Source organism: Puma concolor, chromosome B3 (assembly GCF_028749965.1).
Source record: "Puma concolor isolate L17-30 chromosome B3, mPumCon1.1.hap2, whole genome shotgun sequence".
NCBI lineage: Eukaryota > Metazoa > Chordata > Mammalia > Carnivora > Felidae > Puma > Puma concolor.
The window spans coordinates 88,918,500-88,944,034 of NC_141672.1; the positions used below are offsets into that span (position 1 = coordinate 88,918,500).

Here is a 25,535-nt window from a genome sequence, read left to right on the forward strand (position 1 = left end):
TTCATTCCTTATAATTTTGTTAGTTGGAAAAACTCATAAACAAAGTTAGGAGAGCCTGGGTGGCTCATTTGTTTGAACATCTGACTTTTGGTTTTGGCTCAGATCATGATCTCACGGTTTGTGAGTTCGAGCCCTGCGTCAGGTTCCACACTGATAGTGCAGAGTCTGCTTGGAATTCTCTGTTTCCCTCTCTCTCTGTTCCTCCTCCCTACACTCTCTTTCTATCAAAATAAATAAACTTAAAAAATTAATATAAACGAAGTTAGAATATATGAACAATGACCTGGGAGAACTGGGAGAATGTTAGAACAATGAACTGGGAGAAATGTTTGAAACTTGTACCACAAAGTGTTACTTTCCTTAATGTAAAAGGTACCTGCAAATCAATAAGTCAAGAACAACAAACCAATAGAAAAATGGGTGAAGGATATGATGGACCATTGACAAAAAAGGAAATTCAAATGTCTCTTTTAAATACATAAAAATATGTCCACCCTTATTTAATATAAATAAAAAATAAAACTACCCTGGGATATCATTTCTTTCACCTATCAGATTGGCAAAGATAAAATAGTTTAACAACTTTCTGAGTTAGTGATGGTGTGGGAAAGTGTTATTCTCTTATAATCCTAGTAAGAATGTAAATTGATTCAGCTTTATAGAGGGAAATTAAGTAATATCTACCAAAACCTTAAATGTCTATATTTTTGAGTCAGCTATTTCACTTCTACATATTCTAATGCAAATAACCAAACATGTAAAATGAAATTTATAGAAATATATTGATTGTACTGGTAGTTACAATAGCAAGATATCAGAAACTATATAAACGTCCATAAATAAGGTACTAGATAGATAAATTATATTCAATAGACAACCATGCAAATGTGAAAAAGAATGAACTGGTTCTACATGAATTAATATGGAACCATCTCCAAGTTATACCATTAAATGCAAAAAGCAAGGTGTGAATAGTATACTAGCTTTGCATAAATGGTGTGGGGGGAGAATATATATGAATTTGTTTGTGTTTATGTAGAATATTTCTGAAAAGCTATTGCTTTGGTGTAGGGCAATTCAGTGCCTGGGTGTAAGGCTTTCTGTATACCCTTTGGTGTAAGAAATAAGCCCACTGACCCAGTCAAAGGAGGGAGAGGAGACTCGGAGCACAGTGAAGGGAGGCTTTAATCAACATTCTTGCAAGAGGGGTGTCTGATGGACAGGCACACTAGGGGTGGTTACAGCAGGCAATTTATCTCCTACCATGCAAGTCCCTCCCCTGATTCCTCATTGGCTGAGTACAACAGAGGTTACAGCCTTACCGGGAAGTCGCCTATGCCCATGTAAGGCAAAAAGTAGTTTAATGGGAGCAAAGGTACGTTTCTTGAGGTGGTGCAGAGACCTCAGTTATTTGGCGCATGCTCATTGCAAAGCCCATGAAAAATAAGCTCCTGAAATGGAGAGAGTAAGGAGAACCAGGAAGTCGGGTATCTAAGGGTTTGGGACTCCTGTGTGTGTGTGTGTGTGTGTGTGTGTGCGCGCGCGCACGCACATGCACGCGCGCCAGCCGGAGAGGGAGTGATACATATTTCCAATAGGTTGTAAACCTATTGTTAACTAGACAGCACAGCTTTTATTTGGTATTTCTGAATATGAGTCATCTCACTTCTCACATTTAGTATCTTTATACCACAACAATGTATTGTAATTATTTGAAAAATAACAAAAACTTGCAAGAGAAAGAAAAGGCTGTTTTCTTTCCAAACTGAAAGACTGTTTTCACCACAGTGAGTCCTCTGGCTCTGGGAGGGCAATGGGGGAGTCAAGGGCTGGTATCCCTTTTTGGATTTGTTTCACTTTTGGTACTAATAGAGATAATCTCTCCTTATACAATTCCCAGGGAACTCCACAAACACCCACTTTCTGGCAGTATTTCAGCTGGGGCATTTTGGGGGAGCCTGTGACGTATTGTTATGTTTTGGTTGAGCTGGGGAAAGGAGAATGGGAGATGCGAGGAAGATGGAGGCATGAGTGACCAGAAAGTTCAGTCCTGCTTCCCACTACATCCACACCTTTCAACTTCCCAGCCTCTGGCAGAAAAACAAAGTGGCCAGTGTATACCCAAGAAGGATTCATTTATTCATTCATGATACAAACATTTATTGAACACTATTGTTCATCAGGAACTGTAATAGACACTGGTAATACAGTAATAAATTAGATAGATGTGTCCTTACCAACAAGGAGCTTATATTCCAGCAGGAGGAAACAGTATTAAGTGCTTATACTGTTAATTATTTGCTTGCCATTGTGATAACTGCTATAATAGAAAAGTTCCAAGTTCTATGACCTAGGTGTGGAGGTCCAGGGAGGTTTCCCTGACAAAGCAAATTTAAGCCAGGAAACAGGAAAGATAGCTAGGCAATGGGGCAAGGGGTGGGAGGTATGGGAGGAAAGAGAACAGCATATGCAAAAGCCCTAAGGGAAGGAGCAATCAAAGGAAGGTCAAGGGACTGGATGGAGCAAAGCCTGTGATGAGAAGTAAGGCAAGGGCTGAATTTTGCAGAGTTGAGTTAAGGATTTTGAATTTTATCCTCAGAGTTCTGGGAAGTTAACAAATGGGACTTTAAGCAATGGAGTAACAATCACATTAGCATTTCTTAAAATACCACTCTGGGGCTCCTAGGTGGCTCAGTCAGTTAAGCTTCCTGACTTCAGCTCAAGTCATTATCTCACAGTTCACAATTTCAAGCCCCTGCTTAAGATTCTGTCTCCCTCTCTTTCTGCCCCTCCCCTGCTTGCACTGTCTCTCTCTCTCTCAAAAATAAATAAAAGTATTTTTAAAATGGATTTAAAAAATAAAATAAAATACCACGCTGGCTGGGGGCCAAAGTGGAAAAGAGAGGACCAGTAAGAGTCTGCCATAATGATTTAAGTGAGAGATGATGGTGGCCTGGTCAGGGGAGTGATGGTGAACATAGAGGTGGACTGATTTGACAGAAATGCAGGACATGAAATTGGTAAGACACACTAATGTTTGGGTTACAGGGGGCAAGGAAGAAAAGATATTCAACAGGACTCCCACTTTCAAATAAATTAATGATGCTGGTACATTGCTTTACAAAGCATTTTTACATACATTATCTCATATGATCTGAAACTTCAACTGTGTAAACTAAGTAAGAGATCATTATTCCTGTTTTATTGGTGAGGAAACAGGTCCAGGGAGTAAACATATTTATTTTAATGAATGAATTAATGAGTAAATCAATTAACATACTGCCTCCTTCCAGAAAGAATTTAAGATGACTAACAGTGAAACATGATGTTTCAGAAGAGCATATATTGTGGTGCCTGACTGGCTCAGTTGGTAGAACATGTGACTCTTGATCTTAGAGTCGTGAGTTCAAGCCCCACATTGGGCATGAAACTTACTTAAAAAAAAAAAAAAAAAGAACTTAGGGGCACTTGCCTGGCTCAACTGGTGGAGCATCTGACTCTCAATCTCAGGGTCATGAGTTTAAGCTCCCATGTTGGCCATGTAGCCTACTTAAAAAAAAGAACATATATTGGGGTACCTGGGTGGCTCAGTCAGTTATACCTCTGACTTTTAAAACACTTTTTTAAAAAGTCTTTATTTATTTACTTTGAGAGACAGAAAGAGTACAAGCTGGGAAGGGGCAGAGAGAGAGGAAGAATCCCAAGCAGGTTCTGTGCTGACAGCATGTAGGCTGCTTAGGATTCTCTTTCTCTCCATCTCTCTCTGCCCCTCCCCTGCTCTCTCCCTCTCTCTTTCTCTCGAATAAATAAATAAACTTTAAAAGAAGAGCATATATTAAAATGATGCAAAAGATGAATAGAGATGGAGATAAAATAGCAAAAATGAGACTAAAAATGCACATTACAATCTATCTGTAAACATGGTGTCCACACACTAGAAGTTTATCTCTGAGCCTCCCAGGATCTGATTTCCCAAGATTTCACAGTTTGTGGTAAAGACTGGACTCAAACATAGGTCAGGTCCAGCTCCGGTCCCATACATACATTCGACTTCATTATTAGCCTATAATCCAAACTATCACTAGGAAGTTCTCTCTATTCAGGCCTCTTTTAATACCTCTCAAGGATTTCTGCTTCTAGATAGAGCAAACTAGTTTGATACTATAGCCCCTGTTGATAATAACCAGAAAAACTGAATAAAATATTTCACATATCTGCCTGAAGGCATCAAGGCATCAAGGATTTGAGGGATCAAGATCTCATGCAGAAGAGAAGCACAGAGAGGTAAGCCTGACAGAGTGCCATTTTCCCTTTAGGACATTTGCTGATTCACAATTGGCGGATGACAGCCTGAGAATCTGAGCAGATCTTCTGGCAATCTCGCAGGGCTGGAGGGTATAAATTGGAGCTCCAGGGCCACCAGGATGAAGGGCCTCAATAAATACCCCAGGTTTTCAATCAGGACCCCTGAAGGACTCTACTCCAGGAGTAAAGGTAATAGGAAATAGACCAACGCTTACAAAGACTGAAACCCAGTTTTGCTTGTTTGTTTTTAGGCCCTCAATTAATGGAGATTTTTATTCCTGCTGACATTGTTATGGATGCTATTATTATTTATCTAATAAAGTTGTAAATGCTGAACCAGTATAGGATGGTTAAAATTTTTTTTATTGTGGTAGAAAACGCATACCATAACATTTATCATCTTAACCATTTTTAAGTATACAATTCAGTAGTGTTCAGTATGTTTACATTGTTGTGAAAGAGATCTCCAAAACCTTTTCATCTTGCAGAATTGAAACTTGAACTCCCTCATACTCCCTTCCCTCAGGCTCTGCTACTTTCTATATCATTAATTTGACTAATTTAGATACTTCATGTAAGTGGAATCATACAGTATTTATCCCTTTATGAGTGGCTTATTTCACTTAACATAATGTCCTCAAGGTTCATCCATGTTGTAGCATGTGACAGGATTCCCTTCCCTTTTAGGGATGAATATTCCATTGTATGTATATACCAAATTTTGATTATCCATTCATCCTGTGATGGACATTTGGGTTGCTTCTTCCTCCTGGCTATTGTGAATAGTGCTGTGGATATGGGTGTGCAAGTATCTCTTTGAGACCCTGCATTCAATTCTTTTGAAAATATACCCAAAATGGGATTGCTGGATCATATGGTAGTTCTATTTTAAACTTTTTGAGTAACTGCCATACTGTTTTCCAAAGTGGTTGCATCATTTTACAATCCTACCAACAACTTCTCAATTCCCACCAATACTTGTTATTTTCTGTTTTTTTGTTTTTTTTTTTTTTTTAATTTTTTTTTCAACGTTTATTTATTTTTGGGACAGAGAGAGACAGAGCATGAACGGGGGAGGGGCAGAGAGAGAGGGAGACACAGAATCGGAAACAGGCTCCAGGTTCCAAGCCATCAGCCCAGAGCCCGACGCGGGGCTCGAACTCCCGGACCGCGAGATCGTGACCTAGCTGAAGTCGGACGCTTAACCGACTGCGCCACCCAGGCGCCCCTGTTTTTTTTTTTTTTAATAGCCATCTTAATGGATGTAATGTAATATCTCAATGTAGAGGGTTTTTTTGAAAAATAAAAAGTTGACACACATTAGTTTCGGGTGTACAACATAGGGATTAGACAAGTCTTTACATTATGCTATGCTCACCACAAGTGTAGTTACCCATCTGTCACTATATGACGCTATTACAGTACCATTGACTATATTCCCTATGCTGTGCCTTTTATTCCCATGACTTATTCATTCCATAACTGGAAGCCTGTACCTCCCACTCCCCTTCACCCATTTTACCCACTTCTCCACTCCCTCCCCTCTGGCAACCATCAGTCTGTTTTCTGTGGGTCTGTCTCTTTTGTCTGTTTGTTCTTAGATTCCACATATAAGTGAAATCACATAGAATTTGTCTTTCTCTATATGACTTATTTCACTAAACAAACAAACATAGGGGTTCATATGTTTTTGAACTAGTGTTTTCATTTTCTTTGGTTAAATAACCAGTAGTAGACTGGGTTGTGTGGTATTTCTACTTTTAATATCTCAGTGTAGTTTTGATTTGCATTTTTCTCATGATTAGTGATATTGAGCATCTTTTTATGTGCTTTTTTTGGCCATTTGTATAGTGTCTTTGGAGAGACATCTATTCAAATCCTTTGCCTTGTTTGCCTTGTTACTGCTCTATCCTTGGGCCTAGAATATTCAACACATAGGTACTCAATAAATGTTAAATGAATAGTTGAAAGACAACCTTGACATTCAAGGAAGGCCTTAGCTCAAAGGAATGCTCTGATGGGAGTCGTAAGCCTCTATGACAGGCCAGGATGGAGAACTATTTGTCCTTTAAGTGCTTCTGAAATCACATGAAGTCTGCTCAGCTCCGCAAAATAGAATCAACTTTAAGCACTGACATTTCAGGCAAAGACCATGATCCAAGACTTAAAGGAAACAGATGCCTGCAGGTGATCGCTGTCCAAACTCCTTAGACTGCCTGCCTGAAGCTCTTCATCCCTTGGCTCTAGACTCATTTTTTCCTGCTACTTGCCACCTCCCACTCTTATCTCTAGCTATCAGAATGACTTGCAGTTCCTGACTGCTTTACTGCATTCCAACCCTTTGACTCCTTGTCTGTTAGATTTTAGCTTAAATGCCACTCCCCTCCAGGAAGCCTTCCTTGATTCACAATCCTAAGATTGGACAAGTTGCCTCTCCTTATGCACCCATAACACCTTGCACTCACTCCAATGGTGGTTATCACCACTCTGTGTTAGAACCTCCTGTCCATTTTTCATTTTCCACATGCTTAGACTTGAGCTCCTTGAGGGCAGACCCTGGTCCTTCTTGTGTCCTCAGTGCCTAGCTCAGGACCTGGCCCCTATAGAAACTCTGAATATTTGTTGAGTGGAAGAGTTAATGAATGTACTGTTAAAATCAAGATTCCTGAAAGAGTCTGAGGGTGTGGTAGTTGAAAAGTACTTCAGAGGTCACTGTCTCTGTAAGATGTTCCCATCCACAATGTTTTCCTGAAACCATTTTTCATGATTGTTAGGCAACAACTACAGAATGAAATAATTATATGTTACTTCCAGGTCCCTGCTGTTAGGGTTCTCCTGGTTCTCTCCTACTCTTTAATAGGGCCATCAACCTACTATGCAATTCTCACCACACCCTCTTCTCTCCCTCTGGTCAGTTACACTTACCATTTTGTTTATATATAATAGAAATATTTATTTAATGCGTGTGTATTTAATATATGCCCCAAACAGCTGTCTTAGTCATGTAGCAGTACCTGGAGGGCAGGTGCATCATGCCTCTCTCCATCCCAAATTTGGCACGGTGCCATGAGAAAGCAGGTGCATCTGAGAGGAGATAATTATTGGAGTGGCTTTGTGTTCACAGGGAGGATACATACGAGCCATAGCCATTATAAGGGTCTGAGAGTACTTCATTTCCTACCAAAAATCTACTTCACTGCATCATCAGCTGGTGTTTTCTCTGGAACCACAGTCATTCCAGGTCCATCCAGCACCACAATGCACTGGCAGATTTTGAGCCAAGAGGCTGGAACTTTTAGGATTGAGGGACATCTTGGATGTGATATGGAAAGGGATTCAAAGGAAGGCCAAATGAGAGATCTCATTTTCCCCCAAGATACAAAGAGGTAGTATGTAGAAACATTTACAGGGGTTGGTTTTCCTAACTAGATCATGACGGACACACTATCTGTAAGTACCTTACTTACCTGTTGACATGTTTGTTTTCTGTAGCCCCACCACAACCAATAGAATGTAAGCTCCATGGGGGCAGAACCTTTGCTTTGTTTACTGTCTTCTCTCCCATACTCAGAACAGCAGCTGGCACATACTAGGCACTCAGAAATTCACCCTTGAATGGGCTCAGGTGTTAAAACAATAGGACACTCCCAGCATCCGGAGAATAGGTAGGGGTTGCTGGAGGGAAAGTGATGACTACATGGATGCAAAGGACTGAAATTTATTGGGACTAGGACATTAGCCACTGCAGTGACAAAATGACAGTGAGCTCCTCAGTCAGTCTTCTGAGGGGGCAGTAAGTCATGGTCAAGTCCAACCACTGCCCTCAGACATTTGAGTGTTATCTCACAACTCTGGATTGGACACCATAGACTCTCTGGTCTCTGATAAGACTCCTTGGGAGCTGTGCAAATGGTCCAGGGGACTATCCATTGCTGACATCTCCTCTGTTGCTTACTTCAGAACCCCTACAAAGCTCCTGTTGTGGAGTGGCACAGCTTGCATTTGAACTTGCTCCTTCTCCTGAAGCTTAAAATCTGTGCATCCACTCATTGTTCCAAAATTTATAACCTCAAGTCTACATAGACATTCCTGTAACCCTTGATGTCCTTAAACTTGTTGCTCCTCAGATTAGCTTGGATCTGCCTTTGGCCACTCTTGAAGGGGACAGTCTCCAGAGTGATGCTGGCCCTGTGTTGAGGTTTGAGGACTCCAATGCTGTAGCATAGAAAACAGAATGTTAGAAAATCATACCCAATATGATAACTCCAAAGCTCTTTCCACTCAGCAACCAGGGCTTTTCTTTCATCATGTTTTAAGAGAATGGCCTTGGCACCCGTCACCAGAAAGAAGGATAGTGATGACCCCAAGACAAGATGGAAGTGAAGGCTGAATACCCCCAGAACTCACAGAACTCTCTGCTGTTTCTTGAAGAGACCACTTCCTTCCACAGTCAGCACACAATCTGCAACATGCTCTGAGAGGGGGTTTGAAAACAGCACCTGTATGGAGAGTGGCTGATTCACAATGGCAGCTCCTAAAACCTAAACAGAGAAATCCAGGGAAGAGGAAGGGAACAGAAAATTAATCTCATTCCCCAATTCACTAAACCCTTGATTGGGCCCACTTCAACAGGAAGATGACTTGTATCTTCAGTGTCTGTTAATGCTTTCTATTATAGTTGCTGGAAATTTTTCCTTGTAGAGTTCTACTATATGTAAGACTAGGACTTTAAAATCTTTCTTACTGTTTCCTTTCTTTTCCATAATCCCCAATTTATTATGACTGAAATATTATCATACTGGGGAGTTTCTATGCTGATGGCATTTTATAGGTCACTTTTTCTGTTATGAATTAAAGAATGTTAGCTGTGCAACTGTGTAAGCAATTGCTCCTTAGATGTATTTCCTGAAGAGCTGGACTTCTGTGACCCAGGTTTTTCCAACTATGGGTTAAAACCAACTCGATGGATTGTTGTTAATGTTTTTAAAGAATGAAATAGAAGAAAATATTAGTGTATATCACACAAGATATTGTTATGTAAAACTTTGTTTCATTTATACATGCATAGATGTTTGTACAAAATATTTTACATCCCTCAACCCAGCATATGGAAAAGTCTGATAAATTGGAGTCTCTAGTGATGTTTCCTCTGCTCCAAGGATTTCATCCAAGTGTAAACTAATCAATCTCAAGCATCCTCATGCATAATTTGAGTGGATAGAATCTTCTTTGGCACTTTTTTATTGCACTTCCACTCCATCCCTTTTCTTCTTCTTAACATAACTGGCTCATTTCTTTTCACACCAGTGTGTGAGTGAAAAGCAATGGGACATTCAAGGCTGTAGACAGATGGAAGCAAACCTGGAAACCCTCCCTAAAACAGACTCCTGTGGCTGGGCTTGCCAGACACACCCCACCATGGGGCCCCACAGGCTCACTTGGCAGGGTCTAGGAGGCTGCTTGGCCTTGGGGAGATAGCACTGGAAGAGATCCATGAAGTCTTCCCACTCAGAGGACCACAGAATGTCACAGCAGGCAGTGTCCTCAGAGGCCAGCTCGTCTAATCCTCTCATTTGACAGTTCAAGAAGCAGAGACCCAGGGCCTTGTCTAAGAATGCACAGCCAGGAAATGGCAAATCACACCTAAGCTGATCTCAGTCAGTGCTTTCCTCCCCACTCATGTTTCTCCCATCTGAGCTCATAGTTCCTCATGTTGACCCTGGGGAAAGCCATCAGTAGAAGGTGGCACAAGGGAGGCATCTCTCCTTGTCCTTTCCATGAAACCTGCTCAAGGTCCATCCATAACGCCTTTAATGGTGCAAGAGGATGGACATCCTGTCCAATGTTTTCAGATGAATCTCATGTTCTGATAGGGAGGTATTTGGGGACACCAGAAGAGTCAGAGGCAAGAGTCAGAGGCTGCTCTCCTGAACAGACTCTCAGAGGGCTCCCACCCCAGCCAGATCTCCAGGGGCCCCCAGGCCACTTACATTAATCATGATGCCTGGATAAGCTAAGGTGATGATCTTGTCCACCAGAATCTTTTCCGGACTGTTCTTCTCTTCGCCCAGGGCACTGATGCGGATCAGCTTGTCTGTTGACAGGTACTGGCTATACTGGGAATAGGGAATTCTGCAGGAATGGGTCTTTGCTAGGGAGAAAACAAAAAGATAAGATGAGTGTAGCTGGGAAAATCAGCTAGGCCTTGGATGGATCTGGGGGACCTTTCTTTGGGAAAGTGGCTTAATACAAACATGTATTAAGCCCCAGTGAAGCAGGCACTAGGTTTTCAGGTGAGAGGCTGAGGTTAAGAAAGGCAAAATGGTTTCCCCAAGGTCATCCTACTGGTAAATGGATAAGCTGAGGTTCTAACCAAAGTCTGGAGGCCTCCAAAGCTCAGGCTTCCCCTATTAAACCAGGCTCCTTTCCTTGAAGTAGTAAAGGGAAGGGATTGGGTGGAAGAGAAAGGAGAGAAGAAAAAGAAGAAGAGGAGAAGGGAGGGAGGAAAAGAGGGAGAGAGGGGGGAGAGAGAGGAAAGGAGGGAAGGAGGGGAGAAGGAATCTGTGCCGAAGGGGACATTAGGAAGACTGGTGTCACAGGGGTGTGTCCCCAGAATCCTTGTTGGCTGGCTTGTCCCCACTGGCATTTCCATAACCCACTCTGTATACACAGACCATCCCTGTGCCCATACCCAGAGCCCATACCTTCTTCAGGAGAAAGTGTGATGAAGGCTGTGTCCTGCCAGAAAGGGGGCAGGGGGCTGCCATCATGCAGCAGGGACTGGGCACTCAGGTTCACTTTGAGGTCCTTGAACTGGAGTGACATGTTGAGGGCCAGCAGGACAAACCTTATGTCCTGGCCCATGTTGGGCGGGTCGAGCAGCTGGAATTTCAAGGAGACCTGGACTATATCACTGGGCCGAAGGGAAGGCATATGCAGGCTCCGAGGGCTGTCCCCATTCAGTGGCACAGGTGTGGAATGTTGTGAGTCTGCTTTGTGGGGGCCTTCAGACCTTCTAGCCTTCAGCTTCTGAAGAGCTCTCATAAACACCAGCCTCTCCTGGGGGGAACCTGGAAGGACAGAGATGGCACCGGCTGTGGACCAGTCTGACCCAGGGGTGCAAGCCTTGGCTGAACACTGCAGGTGTGTTAAAACCCTCATTTCCAACAATGAACACTGCCTACCTTGCATCAAGAGCTTTCTAAGTGTCAGCTTTGCTGAGCATTTCACACCATTCATCCTCACTTCAACCATGAGAGGGATGTATTGTTATTATTTATTATTATTATTTTTTAGCAGTGCCCATGTGAAAGTGGTGTCCCCAGTAGAGATAAGATGGCCCTTTAGACCTTCTCTTCAGTTCCATGAAAGGCCTAGAACTGTTTTTTCTTAAATCACTAGCACTGTTTTATTTATTTGCTTGTTTACTTACATTTTGACCCCTTTTACCCATTTCTCCCATCCCACCCCCCTTCATCTGGTAACCACCAATCTGTATTCTGTACCTATGAACTTGGTTTCTTTTCCGTGTTTTTTTTTTTTTTTTAGACTCCACACATAAGAGAGAAAATCATACAGTATTTGTCTTTGTCTGACTCATTTCAGTTAGCATAATGCCCTCAAGGTCCATCCGTATTGTGGCAAATGGCAAGATAGCTTTTTTTTCTTTTTGTGATTGAATAATATTCCATTGTATACATATACTACATTTTGTTTAGCCATTCATCCATCAGTGGACACTTGGGCTGTTTCCATAGCTTGACTATTGTAAATAATGCTACAGTGAACATGAGGGTGCATATATTTTTTCAAGTTGGTGTTTTCATTTTCTTCAGACAAATACCCAATAGTGTGATTGCTGGGTCATATGGTAGTTCTATTTTTAATTTTTTGAGAAACCTCCATACTGTTTCCCACAGTGGCTGTACCAGTTTGCATTCCCACAACAGTGCATGAGAGTTCCTTTTTCTCCACATCCTTACCACCACCACCACCACCACCACCACCACCACCACCACCAACACCACCACCAGCATAATCCATATACAGATGAGGAAAATGGGGCTCAGAGAGGTCACATCACTTGTCCAAATTCCACAACTGGCAAACGGCAGAATCCAGGTGGAAACCAAATCTGCCCAGCATGAAAATCTGTGCTCATGACCCCTAGACTCTATCCTGCCTTCTTCACGGGAAAGACAAAGGCCCTTTAAGCTTCTTAAAGATAGCACGGTGTGATTTCCTGTTCTAGAACCAATTGATTGGTCAGGTGTAGACTAATTCCTGGAAATGAGAAACTGAGAAGCCACAGTTTAAAAAGAAAAAAAGAAAGAAAGAAAGAAAAAGAAAGAAAGCAAAGGAAAGGAAAGGAAAAAAAGAAAAAGAAAAGAAAAATATTTAGGCAAGCTGAGCTCCCAGAGAGGTGTGGCTTTAGTACTGGGGAGACACCGTAGCCAAGATATGCAGCAATAGTCACCCATGCTTCCCTAATAATCCCCCCACTGCTTTCACTAAGCAATCACTATCCCCAGTGACTGCCCCCACCCCCACCCCAGTGCATCCCCACAATCTCCCCAGGTAGAGGCCACTTTTTTTATCCTCTTGCCCTGGGGGTCGTTCTAAGCCTCGTTCCAGGCAGAAAAGGATCTCAAGGCATCTGCTTTAGCAAGAGTGGGCCCAGGGAGATGTGAATCAGATTTAGCTCACCTGTGGTCGGCTCTACAGGCTGAGTGGGAGGAGACCAAATACTGCCTGACTAATCAGCACCCTCAGGCCCAAAGGAATATAGCTCCAAACCCCCAAGCTCACAGTGGAACCCCATGGACCTCTAGTGAATGCTGTCACTGCCCACCTACATCCCCTTGGAGCTTGCTAGTTCAATGCCCATGTGCCCTACTTTCAAATTCTAGCACTTTCCACTCTTTGTCTGAGGCTTTGTTTGCCACCAGAGCTGCTTTAGCCGGTGCATGGAACAGGCCAAAAGTGCTAGGGACTTTACACGGCAAGGAGCAGGCTTCAACCCTTGACTAGCCCCTTGCCTCTTGGATGAGATAAATCTGTGGTGCTGTTCTACACTTTACTCTGAATCCCTGATAGGGTTGCCAGATTTAGCAAATAAAAATACAGGGCCATTTAAATCGAGTTTCAGATTAACAACAAAGAATTTAGGACATGGTTAGAGTAAAGCATTATTTGTCCTGTATTTTCCCTGGCAACCCCACTCGCAGAGCTCCCCAGCAGCAGCTGAGCTCCAGCTGCCTGTGCTGCTAACCAGCTTGACGAGGTGCCCTGTGTTGGCTTCCTCCCTTCCCCTATCTCCCTTGCTCACTCTCCTTCCTTCCAGGAGTTCCTGGATGGCCTCACAGATAAACCACTTGTCCTTGAATCCTTGCCTCAGGATCTGTTCTGGCACCCAGAACAAGATAGCTCCAGAGTGGATGGAGGGGAAGGGGGTGATGAACAGCATGCTGAGCTGTGTTCATTGCTTGCCTCTCATTGTGTAACCCCTTCCTATGCTCAGACTCTGGAACTTCTCTGTGGGTCCCAAAGGCCCACATAGACAAACCATAGATACCTACTGGCCAGCACTCCTAGCACCTGCTCAGCTAACTGCTGCTCCCCCACTTTCCTGATTCACTCTTGATTAGCTTTTCCTCCTCACTTAGCTTCTGGCCTTCATGGACTGTATATTTTTGATTGGCCTCCCAGGGGGTTGGACCTAGTGCTTGGTCTTTCTCAAATTTTGGGAATTAGTTCACACCTGACTACCTTAACTGTCTATTTGTCCCTGCTGACTAGAGTAAGAAGCCCCTGCCAGGTCTCCCACCTCTCAGAACCGTCCTCTGCAGCAGGTGGGGGTGGGAGTAAACATGTGGCCTTGGTGTTTGTTGGTGGTCTGGACTGTCCTCCAAACACTCACTAAAACAAAGTTAATTAATCAATATGTTACATGAAATTAATTAAATTAACTAATATGATAGGGTTTACAGATCCCCTGCCATCTTCAGAAGGAGGGTAACTTTCCAAGAAGGCAGCCATGAGGGATTCACATCCCACACTGGTGGGATGCCTGTTACTGGCCCTAAAGGTCCATGTGACCATCTTGTGGAGGCTGCTCACTGGCCTGTGGGATGTGGGGTGGCGGTGAGCACAAGGAAGTGAGGCAATGGGAACATCTCAACTGAGACCTTAAAACTGAAGGGCTGAAGAGACAAGGGGACCTGGGTTATATCCCTCAGATGCCTTCTGGTTCCCCAGAGGGCCACCCCAGCTGGCTGGAAGGTTCCCTGGGGTTGGGGGGAAGGAGCCCACAGGACTTGGACTCTGGCAGGGATTGACTCAGTCATACCTTCTATGTATTTGTAGTTCTCTGTGACGTCATCTCGCTCATCACTTTGAATGCTCTTGGTGCTGATAAAATTGCCAACAGTATTCGTGTCCCGGTGAATTTTCTGCTCCTTCCCTCCGTAGACAAGCCAAGACATGCAGTCAGCATTGACCATGGAAAAGGCAAAGGCTGTGTCATAGTTCAGATCCACCTCTCCCTCTTTGATGGCTCTGACAGAGGCAGGGCCACAGCAGTAGAGGCCTGAAGGAGAACAGAAGAGCCACGATGGGTCATTGCTGCAGGGTCAGGCAGGGGTAAGGGCGGTTTCTGGGGAGTGGGTTCTACCTTTCTTCTGGACAGCCTCACCATTGCTCGTCTCCTGAGGGGTGGCATCCAGCACCTGCCAGCCTCCATATCCAGGAGGGAGGTCCTTTCGGGCCATCCAACACTCATTCCACACATGAAAATTCCTGAAGGAGAAGCCAGAGGAGTCAGTGTCAAATGAAGGCAAGAGAGAGCTTGTAGTGCTTGTGTTCTTTCCAGAGCAAGGCAGGGGCCGATGGGTACATGGACCGCTAAATAGAAAGACAGATTTAATGCACCCTAAGCCTTCAAACTCTGTGGATGAGTAGTGGCAGCGTTTCCTCCTGTGAGCCTTGACTTGCCCAGAAAAGAGCTTTCTTCTGTGAATAGAGAGTATTAACTCTATATTAACTGGAATTAACTGAAGTTAAATATCCCTCACTCTCTCTCTCCCAAAGGTCCTCATGGCCTTTCTTGTGTGTGCTGCTGAGTCACAGGGGCAGACATGGGTGTGTCTGGAGGTGGGGCTTCAGGCCCTCCTGTAGTCAGAGCTATAGGCTGAGTATTAAATGAAGGAGATGGCAAAGAGGGAAATCTCACCCAGGGCAGAAAGCTGTTGTGATGTGAGGATTCTAAACTCAGAATCGTTTTTGTGTTCAGCTATGTCTCAGCCTTCGAGGTGGGGATACAGGGCCCTGGGACTGGTAAAAGTGAGGCGGGTCTGGGAGAATAGCAGGCTTGTGGGCACAGTCCTGCCCCACTATCTGCTGGTGGAGTTTGCCTTGGAAAGAGACAGAGAGGTGGTCTCTCACCAGACAGTGTCCTTCTTCTTATTCTCCAAGATCCTGCCTGTGCTGTCATAATACTCATCTATGATCAGGTTTCCATCTGTGTCGTGGCCAGAGTCAAAGTTGGTGATCACACGGGTGGGGATCCCCAGGCACCTCATTACTGCAGAAAGAGCAAAAAAAAAAAAAAAAAAAAAAAAAAAAACCAAACAAACAAACAAACAAACAAAAACAAAACTCCTGCGGGCTGTGGATTCAGGAATTCTATGGATTCCTGGATGTAGGGCTCTGGGCCCAGGGAAACCATTCTTTGGCACCTGCAGGACTAGTCAGGGGAGCTGTCTGGAGCACTGGGTTGATGATATTGCCAACCTCTCTCCCCACCTTCCTGAACTCCTCTCCGGGGCTCATGGAAGAGACACTGTGCAGAGGCTGGGCTTCTGGTTGCTCAGAGAAGCACTGCCAGGGCCCACAGAAACTCCAGCAAGTTGTGAGTCCCTGACTTTGCAAGCAGGACTGGGCAGGCATGACTCCTTTGGCAAGACTACTCAGTGGCCTAACTAGGTCTTGCTCATCTCTTGGCTGTGAATTTCCATCTTCAAACCAAATGCTAGAATTTCAGCTCAGACCATCAGATACTTAGACAAAGTGTCTGTGGCTTGGATTCCCCCTTTTCTATGGGTATATTGTCTTGGAAGCTTATAAAGGAAAGTGTCATAAAAGAAGGCAGAAAAGGAAGGAAACTGTGTAACAAAAGCTTAGAAAAGTGAGGGTTTGTACCCAGTAGAGAAATTCTAGAAAGGAGGTAGTACACTGTTTTTATTCCTGAGAGGGCATCTTTCCCTCTGCCAGCCAACTTCTGTGCTTTGTCCCTTGCCATATTTCCCCCATTCTGCACTCTTTAAGTATAGCAATATCCCCCAGCCCATCCTACTGCCAATGTCCTGGGGACCCTGTCCCTTCAAGTCCAGCATTGGCAGCCCACCCCATTTAATAATAATGATGATGGTGATGATGATGATAATAATAATAATAAAATTCAATAATATCAGCCAGGCATATTGCTATATTATCCTCAGGACAACTCTACACAGAAGCTACCATTATTATCCTCATTTTAAAGATTAAGAATCAGGGGCACCTGGGTGGCTCAGTTGGTTGGGCGGCCGGCTTTGGCTCAGGTCATGATCTCGCAGTCTGTGAGTTCGAGCCCCATGTCAGGCCCTGAGCTGACAGTTCAGAGCCTGGAACCTACTTCAGATTCTGTGTAACCCCCCCTCTGCCCCTCCCCCACTTGTGCTCTATCTTGCTGTCTCTCAAAAATAAATGTTAAAAAATTAAAAAAAAAAAAAAAGAATCAGAGGCTAAGAGGGTCACCTGGGTGGCTCAGTTGGTTAAGGGTCTGGCTCTCGGTTTCTGCTCAAGTCATGATCTCACAAACCGTGAGATCAAGCCCCTCCTTGGGGGCAGTTTCTCTGCCTGCTCAATCTTAAAATTGAGCCTACTGAAGATTCTCTCTCTCCCTCTCTCTATGCCCCTCCCCACCTCACAGGTGTGCATGCTCTCTCTCTCTCAAAACAAATAAATAAACTTAAAAAAAATCAGAGGCTAAGAAAAGTTGGCAACCTTGACTAACGTCAAATGGCTAGGAAGTGGCAGACCTGTCACTCAAATCCTGATTTCACTGCTGGGCTCGTACTCAATTCTGAGCCCACCTCCCAGTATTGTGCACACAGTTCAGCATTCTAGTATTTTTCCCTTATTAAACATTTCATGCATTTTCCTATGTTAACAAATATTGGCACAATATTTGCACAAAGCCTCTCCAGGTCAGGGTGTAGAGACATCTCTTGATATAGCTCGGAAAGAGGGGGAGAGGATCCCAAAAGGGAACCTGGAGCTCTCCTTGGCACAGCTCTGTGCAAGGCCAAGGAATGAGGGCAGGGAGTGAGCAGAGCTGACAAGTGAGTTGTAGGTGGAGGTAACACAGGACTGCCTCAGAGGGAAGGGTGAGGTTGGAAAAGCTGCCACTAAAGGAAATGGGACAGGAATAAGGCAAGAGCACTCAGGTGACTCAGGAGCATTGCGTGAGCACATTTGTGCTAAGATTACAGTCAGGAGGGTGGGTAACACTTCTGATAATAAGAGAAGGTGCCAAGGAGGGATGGGCAGGGAAAGCAGGAAACAAGCCTCCATTCTTCACACCAAGTGATGAATTCACAAATAGCCACATGAACTGTCGGTGGTGGTATCAGCTTGTGCTCAACAAGGCTGGATGAACCTTTTCCACCTGAACACGTGGCATTGTGCCCATGGCACTCTGAAGTTCTTTACCTGACTTAGCACATGACTTGTGATGGTTTGTTTGTGAGTCTGCCTTCCTGAGAGGGATTGTGTGATATTCGTCGTTATCATTATATGACCATTAACAACACAGAGCCAGGCCTGTTTTGCAGAAACTTGATGGTGCATCATTGCTAGATGGCTGAATGAGTGTCTCACAAATCTTCTGCCTGTTCTCATGATTTCTGACTTTGCACAGCACTTTCATAATGACTGCGCCCTATGCTTTAGGTATCAAGGTTGACTGTCAGTAGAGCATAAGCTTTGAGTGGTGATGGATTTGCATTGATCCATTCTCACGCTTTTGTCATCATGGAGGACAACAGCCTGTCACCATAAACCCATGGTGAGGCTAGAATGGTTGCTCACATGGGGAGTGAGTGAGGCCTTGCTTCCATACCACACTAAGAGAGCTAACAACACTCAGATTTGCATGAAGTCATACACTGTATTTTTCCCAGGGTCTTGCTCCCTCTGTCCTCCATGCTCTGTCCTCCCACCAATAGCTCATCTTGTCTTGTGGATTCACCTCTTACTTCTGTGCCCACAACTCCTGAACTTGAATCTTGAGCCTCTGTGGAGACATCGCTGCTTCTAGACACATGCCCAACTGAGCTTGTCTTTCAGTCTTCTCCATCTTCTTTGCCGGTTGATGACATCATTATCATCATCATCATAGTGCCAGCCATGGTGCCAAGCATTGCATGGGCATGATCTCATTTATTCATCTCCCAAACCCTGTGGTTATCCCGACTTTAAACAGGAGAAACCTGAAGTGTAGAGAGGTTGAGGTCACATGGCAGAAAGAGGAGAGCCAGGGCAGGATTTAAGCCCCTGATTCTCTGATCTCAAAACATCCCCATGCTTCTAGCTACAAGCCACACCACTGCAACTTCACTAGGCATCACAGCACCAACTCATTCTCAATACACCTTCCTCTGTCAAGTTTTCACTGACTACTTCATGCCACACTAACTTCCCTTCTCATGCTCTCACTTAATCCAGTCACCTGTGATGCATATTTTATCACTGGATGGAGCTCTCTGTGATCTCCTGTATTTGTTTTATCTTGTCAGCCAGATTACAAATCCCCCTAGACTAGGATTTATATCAGATGCTTTTCTTTTTTTTTTTTTTTTTAATTTTTTTTTTCAACGTTTATTTATTTTTGGGACAGAGAGAGACAGAGCATGAACGGGGGAGGGGCAGAGAGAGAGGGAGACACAGAATCGGAAACAGGCTCCAGGCTCTGAGCCATCAGCCCAGAGCCTGACGCGGGGCTCGAACTCACGGGCCGCGAGATCGTGACCTGGCTGAATTCGGATGCTTAACCGACTGCGCCACCCAGGCGCCCCCAGATGCTTTTCTTGATATTTCTTTGTTTCCAACACAGTGCTGGGTACAAAGTAGATGTTCATTAAATCTGTGTTGATATGTATTGTCTTTAACCTGTGAATAAGGTTTCTGCAGACTACCAGTCCTAATGACTCACAGTTTGACATGAGACTCAGGTGACTCACTAATAATTTTGGGGGAACTGAGTACTACATAAAAGGGAGGTGTGTGTGTTTGTGTGTGTGTACACACATGCACGCAACCCTCACACAGTCATGCTTAGATAAAGGTGGACCAGATATAAGAATCTGGAAAGGCCTGAAGAGTTCCCAAGGTATATTACACCACACCACACTCCCAGCATGAATTACTATGTCTTTTTCACTCAGCCATTCAGCACTCATCCAGTGCTCATGTCAAGCCCCTGTGATTAACCAGGCAATGGGTTAGATGCATACACAAAAATGAAAGACATTCCTGTCCTCAAGGAGTGCAGCTTCACTTTTGACTGGTGATGGACATCATCCTGATGGTGTATTAAACATGGTGGAGTCTGTTTCAGGACTAGCTGTGAAATCTTCTCACCAGTTCGTTTTCCTCCCCCATCTCCCACCAGCTCCCCATGTGGAAATGTGGCTCCAATTTTAAAAGAGAAATCAGTGGAAAGTTAGAGTTAAATCTGTTGAAATTCGCTTGATCAGCTTTGCTGCCACACTTCTATGGCTTAAACTGAAGAATACAGTCAAACTTCAGCTAATGGAGTTGAAGTGTTTGCATTTAAATATGATGATTTTTAGCATCTTTTAATTTCTCCCCAGAAGCATCAAGCTTCCAAATGGTAAAAGTATCTTCTCCTCCCATGCTTCTAATTGTTCCTTAAACCAAGATGGTTATATTGTCTTGGTTTTCAGATATGCCTTCACAAGTTCATATTAGAACTGTTCTTGTTTGTCTGCAATGACAATGAATCCTAAAACTGCTTTAAAAAAATAATGTCCACTAAAAAAATTACCAGGCATGCAAAGAAGCAGAAAAATATGACTCATAACCAGGACAAATGTCAATCAATATACTAGATCTAGAAATAACAGAGAGATTGAATTAGCTGACAAGGACCTTAAAATAGCTATTTTAAATATTATAAATATGCTCAAGAGGAGGTAAAGGAAAACATGACCATAAGAAGAGAAATGGAAGATAGAAAGAAGATCCAGGGGCGCCTGGGTGGCGCAGTCGGTTAAGCGTCCGACTTCAGCCAGGTCACGATCTCGCGGTCCGTGGGTTCGAGCCCCGCGTCGGGCTCTGGGCTGATGGCTCAGAGCCTGGAGCCTGTTTCCGATTCTGTGTCTCCCTCTCTCTCTGCCCCTCCCCCGTTCATTCTCTGTCTCTCTCTGTCCCAAAACTAAATAAACATTGAAAAAAAAATTAAAAAAAAAAAGAAAGAAGATCCAGTGGAACTTCTAAAGATGAAAAATATAACATATAAATATTGGACAAAATATTGCACTATAACAATATACTTTTTTTTTTTTTTGGTAAGAACACATTCAGAGACAATGTTACATATTAAATACATCAAAGTGTTTCCCTATCATGGAGGAAGGTGAATAGGAATGGGTTGCAAGGCAAAAGTGAGGAAAAACTAATTGATTAGTTAATTAATTTTTTAAAAAGGGGCCTGAACCAGACCTATTATAATAAATATCATGAAATGAGAAATATGATTAATTAACCCTAAACACTCCAAGGAACGAAAGAAGGAAATAAAGTAAAAAAGTGAGACAGATGATGGGGAACTGAATTTTGGGGGATGACTAGAAACACCTTGTGAGCAAGATCCAGTCAGATTTCTGGAGCCCAAGAAGCTGAGATTAAAACAGTATCAGGCTAATTATAATAACTAATATTTATGTAAAATTAACTATGTGCCAGGCATTTTTCTAGGTACTGGCCAAATATTAACCCACAACCTGGTAAGGGAACATTCCACACAAGTTTTGATGTCTCTTTAATCAATGGAGAACAATAGTAGATTTGTGTTTGAGCCAAAGGTTGAGGCAACAAAATGCACCAGGACTGGGGCTGAGATTCCTTCTTTGAGAGCTAAGGGCTCAGTGAAAACGGTGAGGACAAGAGTTGTATTCAAATGAAGATAATGAGGTACTTTATAGAGGCCACTACACAACTGAGTGAGAAGAAATCTTAGGTGACATGTAGCCCAGGGGTGTTCAAAAAGTTTTAAGCAGAGGACCCTACATGCAAGGTAAAGCGTTAAGTGGGGATCCAATATACAAAATGTACTCATGGGGTAGTTTTGGGTGAAGAGAGGAGGGCCTAGCTCTAAGCAACACAACCTCCTCATCTCCCACACCATTTCCCACCATCCTTCCCCCCATGCCTCCTGGGCCACCTCTCTACTTTATAGAGCAGGGGATTATGCCCCATAGACCTGTTCACAGTCAATGTTCATGTCTTCCAAGTCACTGCTGACCCTATCCCTACCCGTGCAGCTGTGGGCAGGAACAGACCAGGCATATTCCCAGGATGACTGCCTTAAAAAATAAAAAAAAAGGCAAAAAACCAACTTTATTGAGATATAATTCACATACCAGAACCCTTGTAAAGTGTACAATTCAGGAGTTCTGGTCCAAGATGGCAATGTGGGAAGACCCTGAACTCATCTCCTCCACAGACACACCAAATCTACACCTATTTATAGAGCAATTCCTCTTGAAGAAGAACTGAGGGCTGACTGAAAGCTTCTGCACAACAAAAAATAGACCACACAGAGAGTGGCAAGAGAGAGGGGGACTTGGTGACCAAGGGAATCCCCACTCTGACTCTGTAAACTGCAGTGGGAAGGGATAGTACTGAGGGACTGTGAAAAGATTAGTCTGCCCTGGAGCACAGAAAAAAAGCCACAGTATAAAAGAGCAACTGGAATATAAAAGAACCAGCCCTAGAACCTTGACAAATGGCAGGGGAGCTGCTGGAACTCTCTCCAGGTCCCTTGTAGCAGAGAGTGGATGGCCAGAACAGGAAAAGCCTGATGACTGAGAGCTGTGGGTGGCCAGCCCTAAGTACAGAAAAGGTAGACCAGAGATTTGTCTGAAATTCCCCAAATAACAGCCAACTAATTGAATGTCAAAGAAAAATCCTGTTCAAAATTTGATGCATGCACGTTTTCCTTTTGGTGATTTTTCATTAGGAACTTGACGTCAATATGTTGACATTTAAAAAGGCAATTCTGCGAGGCAGAGCTGCGGGGGGGGGATGCATTTCTGAGTCAGACAAGAGTCACTTGTTCACTGTAAGCCTCAGTTTTCTCATCTGTAAAATAATGGTAATGATATCTACTTTGCAGGCGGTTGTGAGGATAGAAAGAGTAAAAGTGCCTGGCATATGCCTGAAGTGCAGAGGATGCTGGGTAAGTGGCAGTTGCTAGCAATATGTATGTATTAGTATCTCCTAGTGGTTACAGCATACCAGACCTAGATGTGAGACTGGCTCTACTGCTCCATTTCCCCATCTGCAAAGTGGAGATGATGATGATGATAGAACCTACCCCATATAGTCATTTGAGGGTATCAAATGAGGTGACCCTAGCTGATGCTTACTGAACATTCACTGTAGCCAGGCACTATTAATTCTTAGCACATTCCACATACCTCAGTCCTTCAATAACTCTATTCAGTAGGTATTATTACTTTCTCCCATCATAAGTCTGAGGCACTAGCCCAAGGCTAGTCAGCCATTTGATGGTAGTGTTGGTATTTGAAAGCAGTCTACTTCCAGAGTCCACATGCCTCACTATTATTCTAGGTTGTCAAGATTTTAACACAGTGCTTGGCACAAAAGAAGTCCCCAATGCACAGTGCCTGGCACAAAAGAAGTCTGCAATGCACATCAGCTATAGTGATTGTGAAATAAAAACAATATTACTAATAAATGTGCTTTGGTAGCTCTGTTGGGCTAAGGAATTTGATAAATCCTTAACTTTTAGCAGAGGATAGAGGTTGGGTCTTACCTATTTTTGTATCTAAGAATACTTAAAGCACAGTGCCTAGCTTAGAATAAGGACTCAATAAGTGGCTGGATGAATAAATGAGTTTTCAAACAGATATGCTTATTAATATACACCATGGTGGTCCTTTGGGGGAAAGCTGCTGTTGCCTGAGCTATAGTTGGATCAAGCCACATTTGACCCACTTTGCCCAGCCCTTTGCTTCCCAGGTCACAAAGCGGCCATGATTCCCATAAACATTTTAATTGGTCTGCTCTCATTACACAATCTTCATTCACTGGCTCCACCCCTCTCATTGCCCGGTTCCAGACAACCACACCCAAAACCCTGGTCCTCTCCCTCTCTACATGCACACTTGGCCCATTAGTCTTTAGGCTTTTCCACACAAAGGAAGGTTCCCTCTCCAACATGCACAAGACTGATCTGTTCTCTGCCTACCAGTCCTGTGCCTGCTCCCTGGATGACTCAGACATCCCAGGTCACCCATATCTCTGTGGCTCTGGGTATCAAAGCTGTTGAATTCCTAGTTTCTTGTCCCTGGGCAATCAGAGCCTCCAACTCAAGATGGGGCCCTGCACTTGAAAAGGAGGAAGAGTTCCTCACCAACCTATTTGAAGTCATCCTCTGTGGGTATTGACAGAAACCTCCTTGTGCCCTTGGACAGAGCCCTGGTGCTCTCTCCTCGGCAGCTCAACAGCCGGGCTGTCTCTAGGCTTCCTCCAAGAGCTCAGAGATGGGCTCAGCACATACAAGCACACAGACTGCACCAGGCTTTGTCATACAGGGAATTTCTACATGAAAGGCTTGAGTCTGCAATAAACATGAAGCTGTGGCAGATCTGGTCTCCCTGGAATGGACTAGAGACTCCTGTGAGTGAAAGCTGCTACTGGCCTCTTTCCCTAACTAAGAAGAATAAGAACTTCCTGACTGTGACCCAAGTCAGATATACAGATATGCATGCCTGGAGGCTGAGAGCAGCCTAGGTATGGGGGTCAGGGTGAGGGTGAGAGCCAATAGCAAGCTGGACCCTGGGTGAAGCAGAAGGCCTCCTCCTGCTGTCTCTATATGTGACTCATTTCTAGATGTCACTTGCCTCAAGATTCACAGCCACCCCTTTCTTCTGCTTGCTCCTCCTGCTATCTGCAAATCAACTTCCATTTGCCTTCTTTTTCCCATACATATTTTTTTAGCTTTCCCTCTACTAGTGTAGCATCCACTTCCTATCAGAAAAAAGCTGATCTCCTGTTTTCTTCCATCCCCTACCTCTCTGACCTGAGTCAGGCCTCCAGGCCTACTGAGCATGAGACAACTCCAAATTCAAGGTCATTTTATGTCAACTGCCATCTTTCCCTGGCCCCATGGCCCATACTACCACTCCGATATACATTTCCCTCCCATGTCAAGACCACTCTCTGTGCTCAGAAAGGGCACTAATCAGTTTGTAAGCTTTCTAAATACTTGGCCTTTCATCTCATTCCTGTCTTGGACCAAACAATTTCCAGCCAGGCTCCTAGGTTGTCCAAACTCAGAGGAAGAGAAAGGACAGGAAAGTGTTTAATTTCTGCCTCAGAACCATCCTCTGAAATAAGTCCAGATACATGAAGCCGGGGTCAGTGAGAAGACATTTTTACAGAGGGGCTTCCTTCCAAACATTTCTCTAGTGGGAACTGTGCAAGACTGGGACAAGAATGGTTCAGAGGTCTAAGACATGAGCCAGTACATTACTTGTTCTCTTCATGTCGCCCTTTCCTCTCCCTACCTGTGCACATGATGGCAGCAAAGACCCAGCACTGCCCATAGCGCACTGGCTGGCAGCCTGTGGCATGCCACTGTTTCAGGATGGCCACACTGCCGGTCCACTCTGCAGGGTTGATGCCATCTAAATAACTCTCACTCCAGTTTCCATTAAGCACCCCATTGTCATCGTTGCTGTTGATCTGAAGAGAAACCATATATAGAACCATTAGAAGCATTCTTTTGCTTAGCAAGATGCGATGTGTGGGCTGCTTTGCAAGGTCTGTGGGCCTGAGACACAAAGGACTCTTCGAACTGGTTTTACCTGGGAATTTCCAGATCTGCTAGGGAAGTGGTGGGGGTAGGAAACTGGCCA

The 25,535-nt window shown here is 44.0% G+C and overlaps 2 protein-coding genes across 6 annotated transcripts in view; one reads left to right on the forward strand and one right to left on the reverse strand.

Annotated features, from left to right (window-relative positions):
• The window catches only part of CCNDBP1 (cyclin D1 binding protein 1), a 39,008-nt gene extending 34,548 nt beyond the window's left edge, over positions 1-4,460 (forward strand). Inside the window, exon 11 of one of the 2 annotated variants that reach the window (XR_015252613.1) lies at positions 4,317-4,454. Coding sequence is in view for 1 of the 2 variants with exons in the window: in XM_086710508.1 (XP_086566634.1) it covers positions 4,317-4,362 (46 nt within the window). In the remaining variant the exon portion in view is untranslated. Of the gene's footprint in view, positions 1-4,316 lie in introns of both variants that reach the window. The other variant, XM_086710508.1, reaches the window with a different exon arrangement.
• Positions 4,461-8,007: 3,547 nt separating this feature from the next.
• The window catches only part of TGM5 (transglutaminase 5), a 32,218-nt gene continuing 14,690 nt past the window's right edge, over positions 8,008-25,535 (reverse strand). For all 4 annotated transcript variants that reach the window (XM_086710497.1, XM_025919093.2, XM_086710498.1 and 1 more), the window contains 8 exons: positions 25,185-25,362; positions 15,748-15,886; positions 14,999-15,102; positions 14,654-14,893; positions 11,010-11,375; positions 10,296-10,456; positions 8,713-8,846; positions 8,008-8,520 (listed from right to left, as the gene is read on the reverse strand). In XM_086710497.1, the coding sequence (XP_086566623.1) occupies positions 8,367-8,520; positions 8,713-8,846; positions 10,296-10,456; positions 11,010-11,375; positions 14,654-14,893; positions 14,999-15,102; positions 15,748-15,886; positions 25,185-25,362 (1,476 nt within the window). In that variant the 3' untranslated portion in view covers positions 8,008-8,366. The remainder of the gene's footprint in view (positions 8,521-8,712; positions 8,847-10,295; positions 10,457-11,009; positions 11,376-14,653; positions 14,894-14,998; positions 15,103-15,747; positions 15,887-25,184; positions 25,363-25,535) is intronic.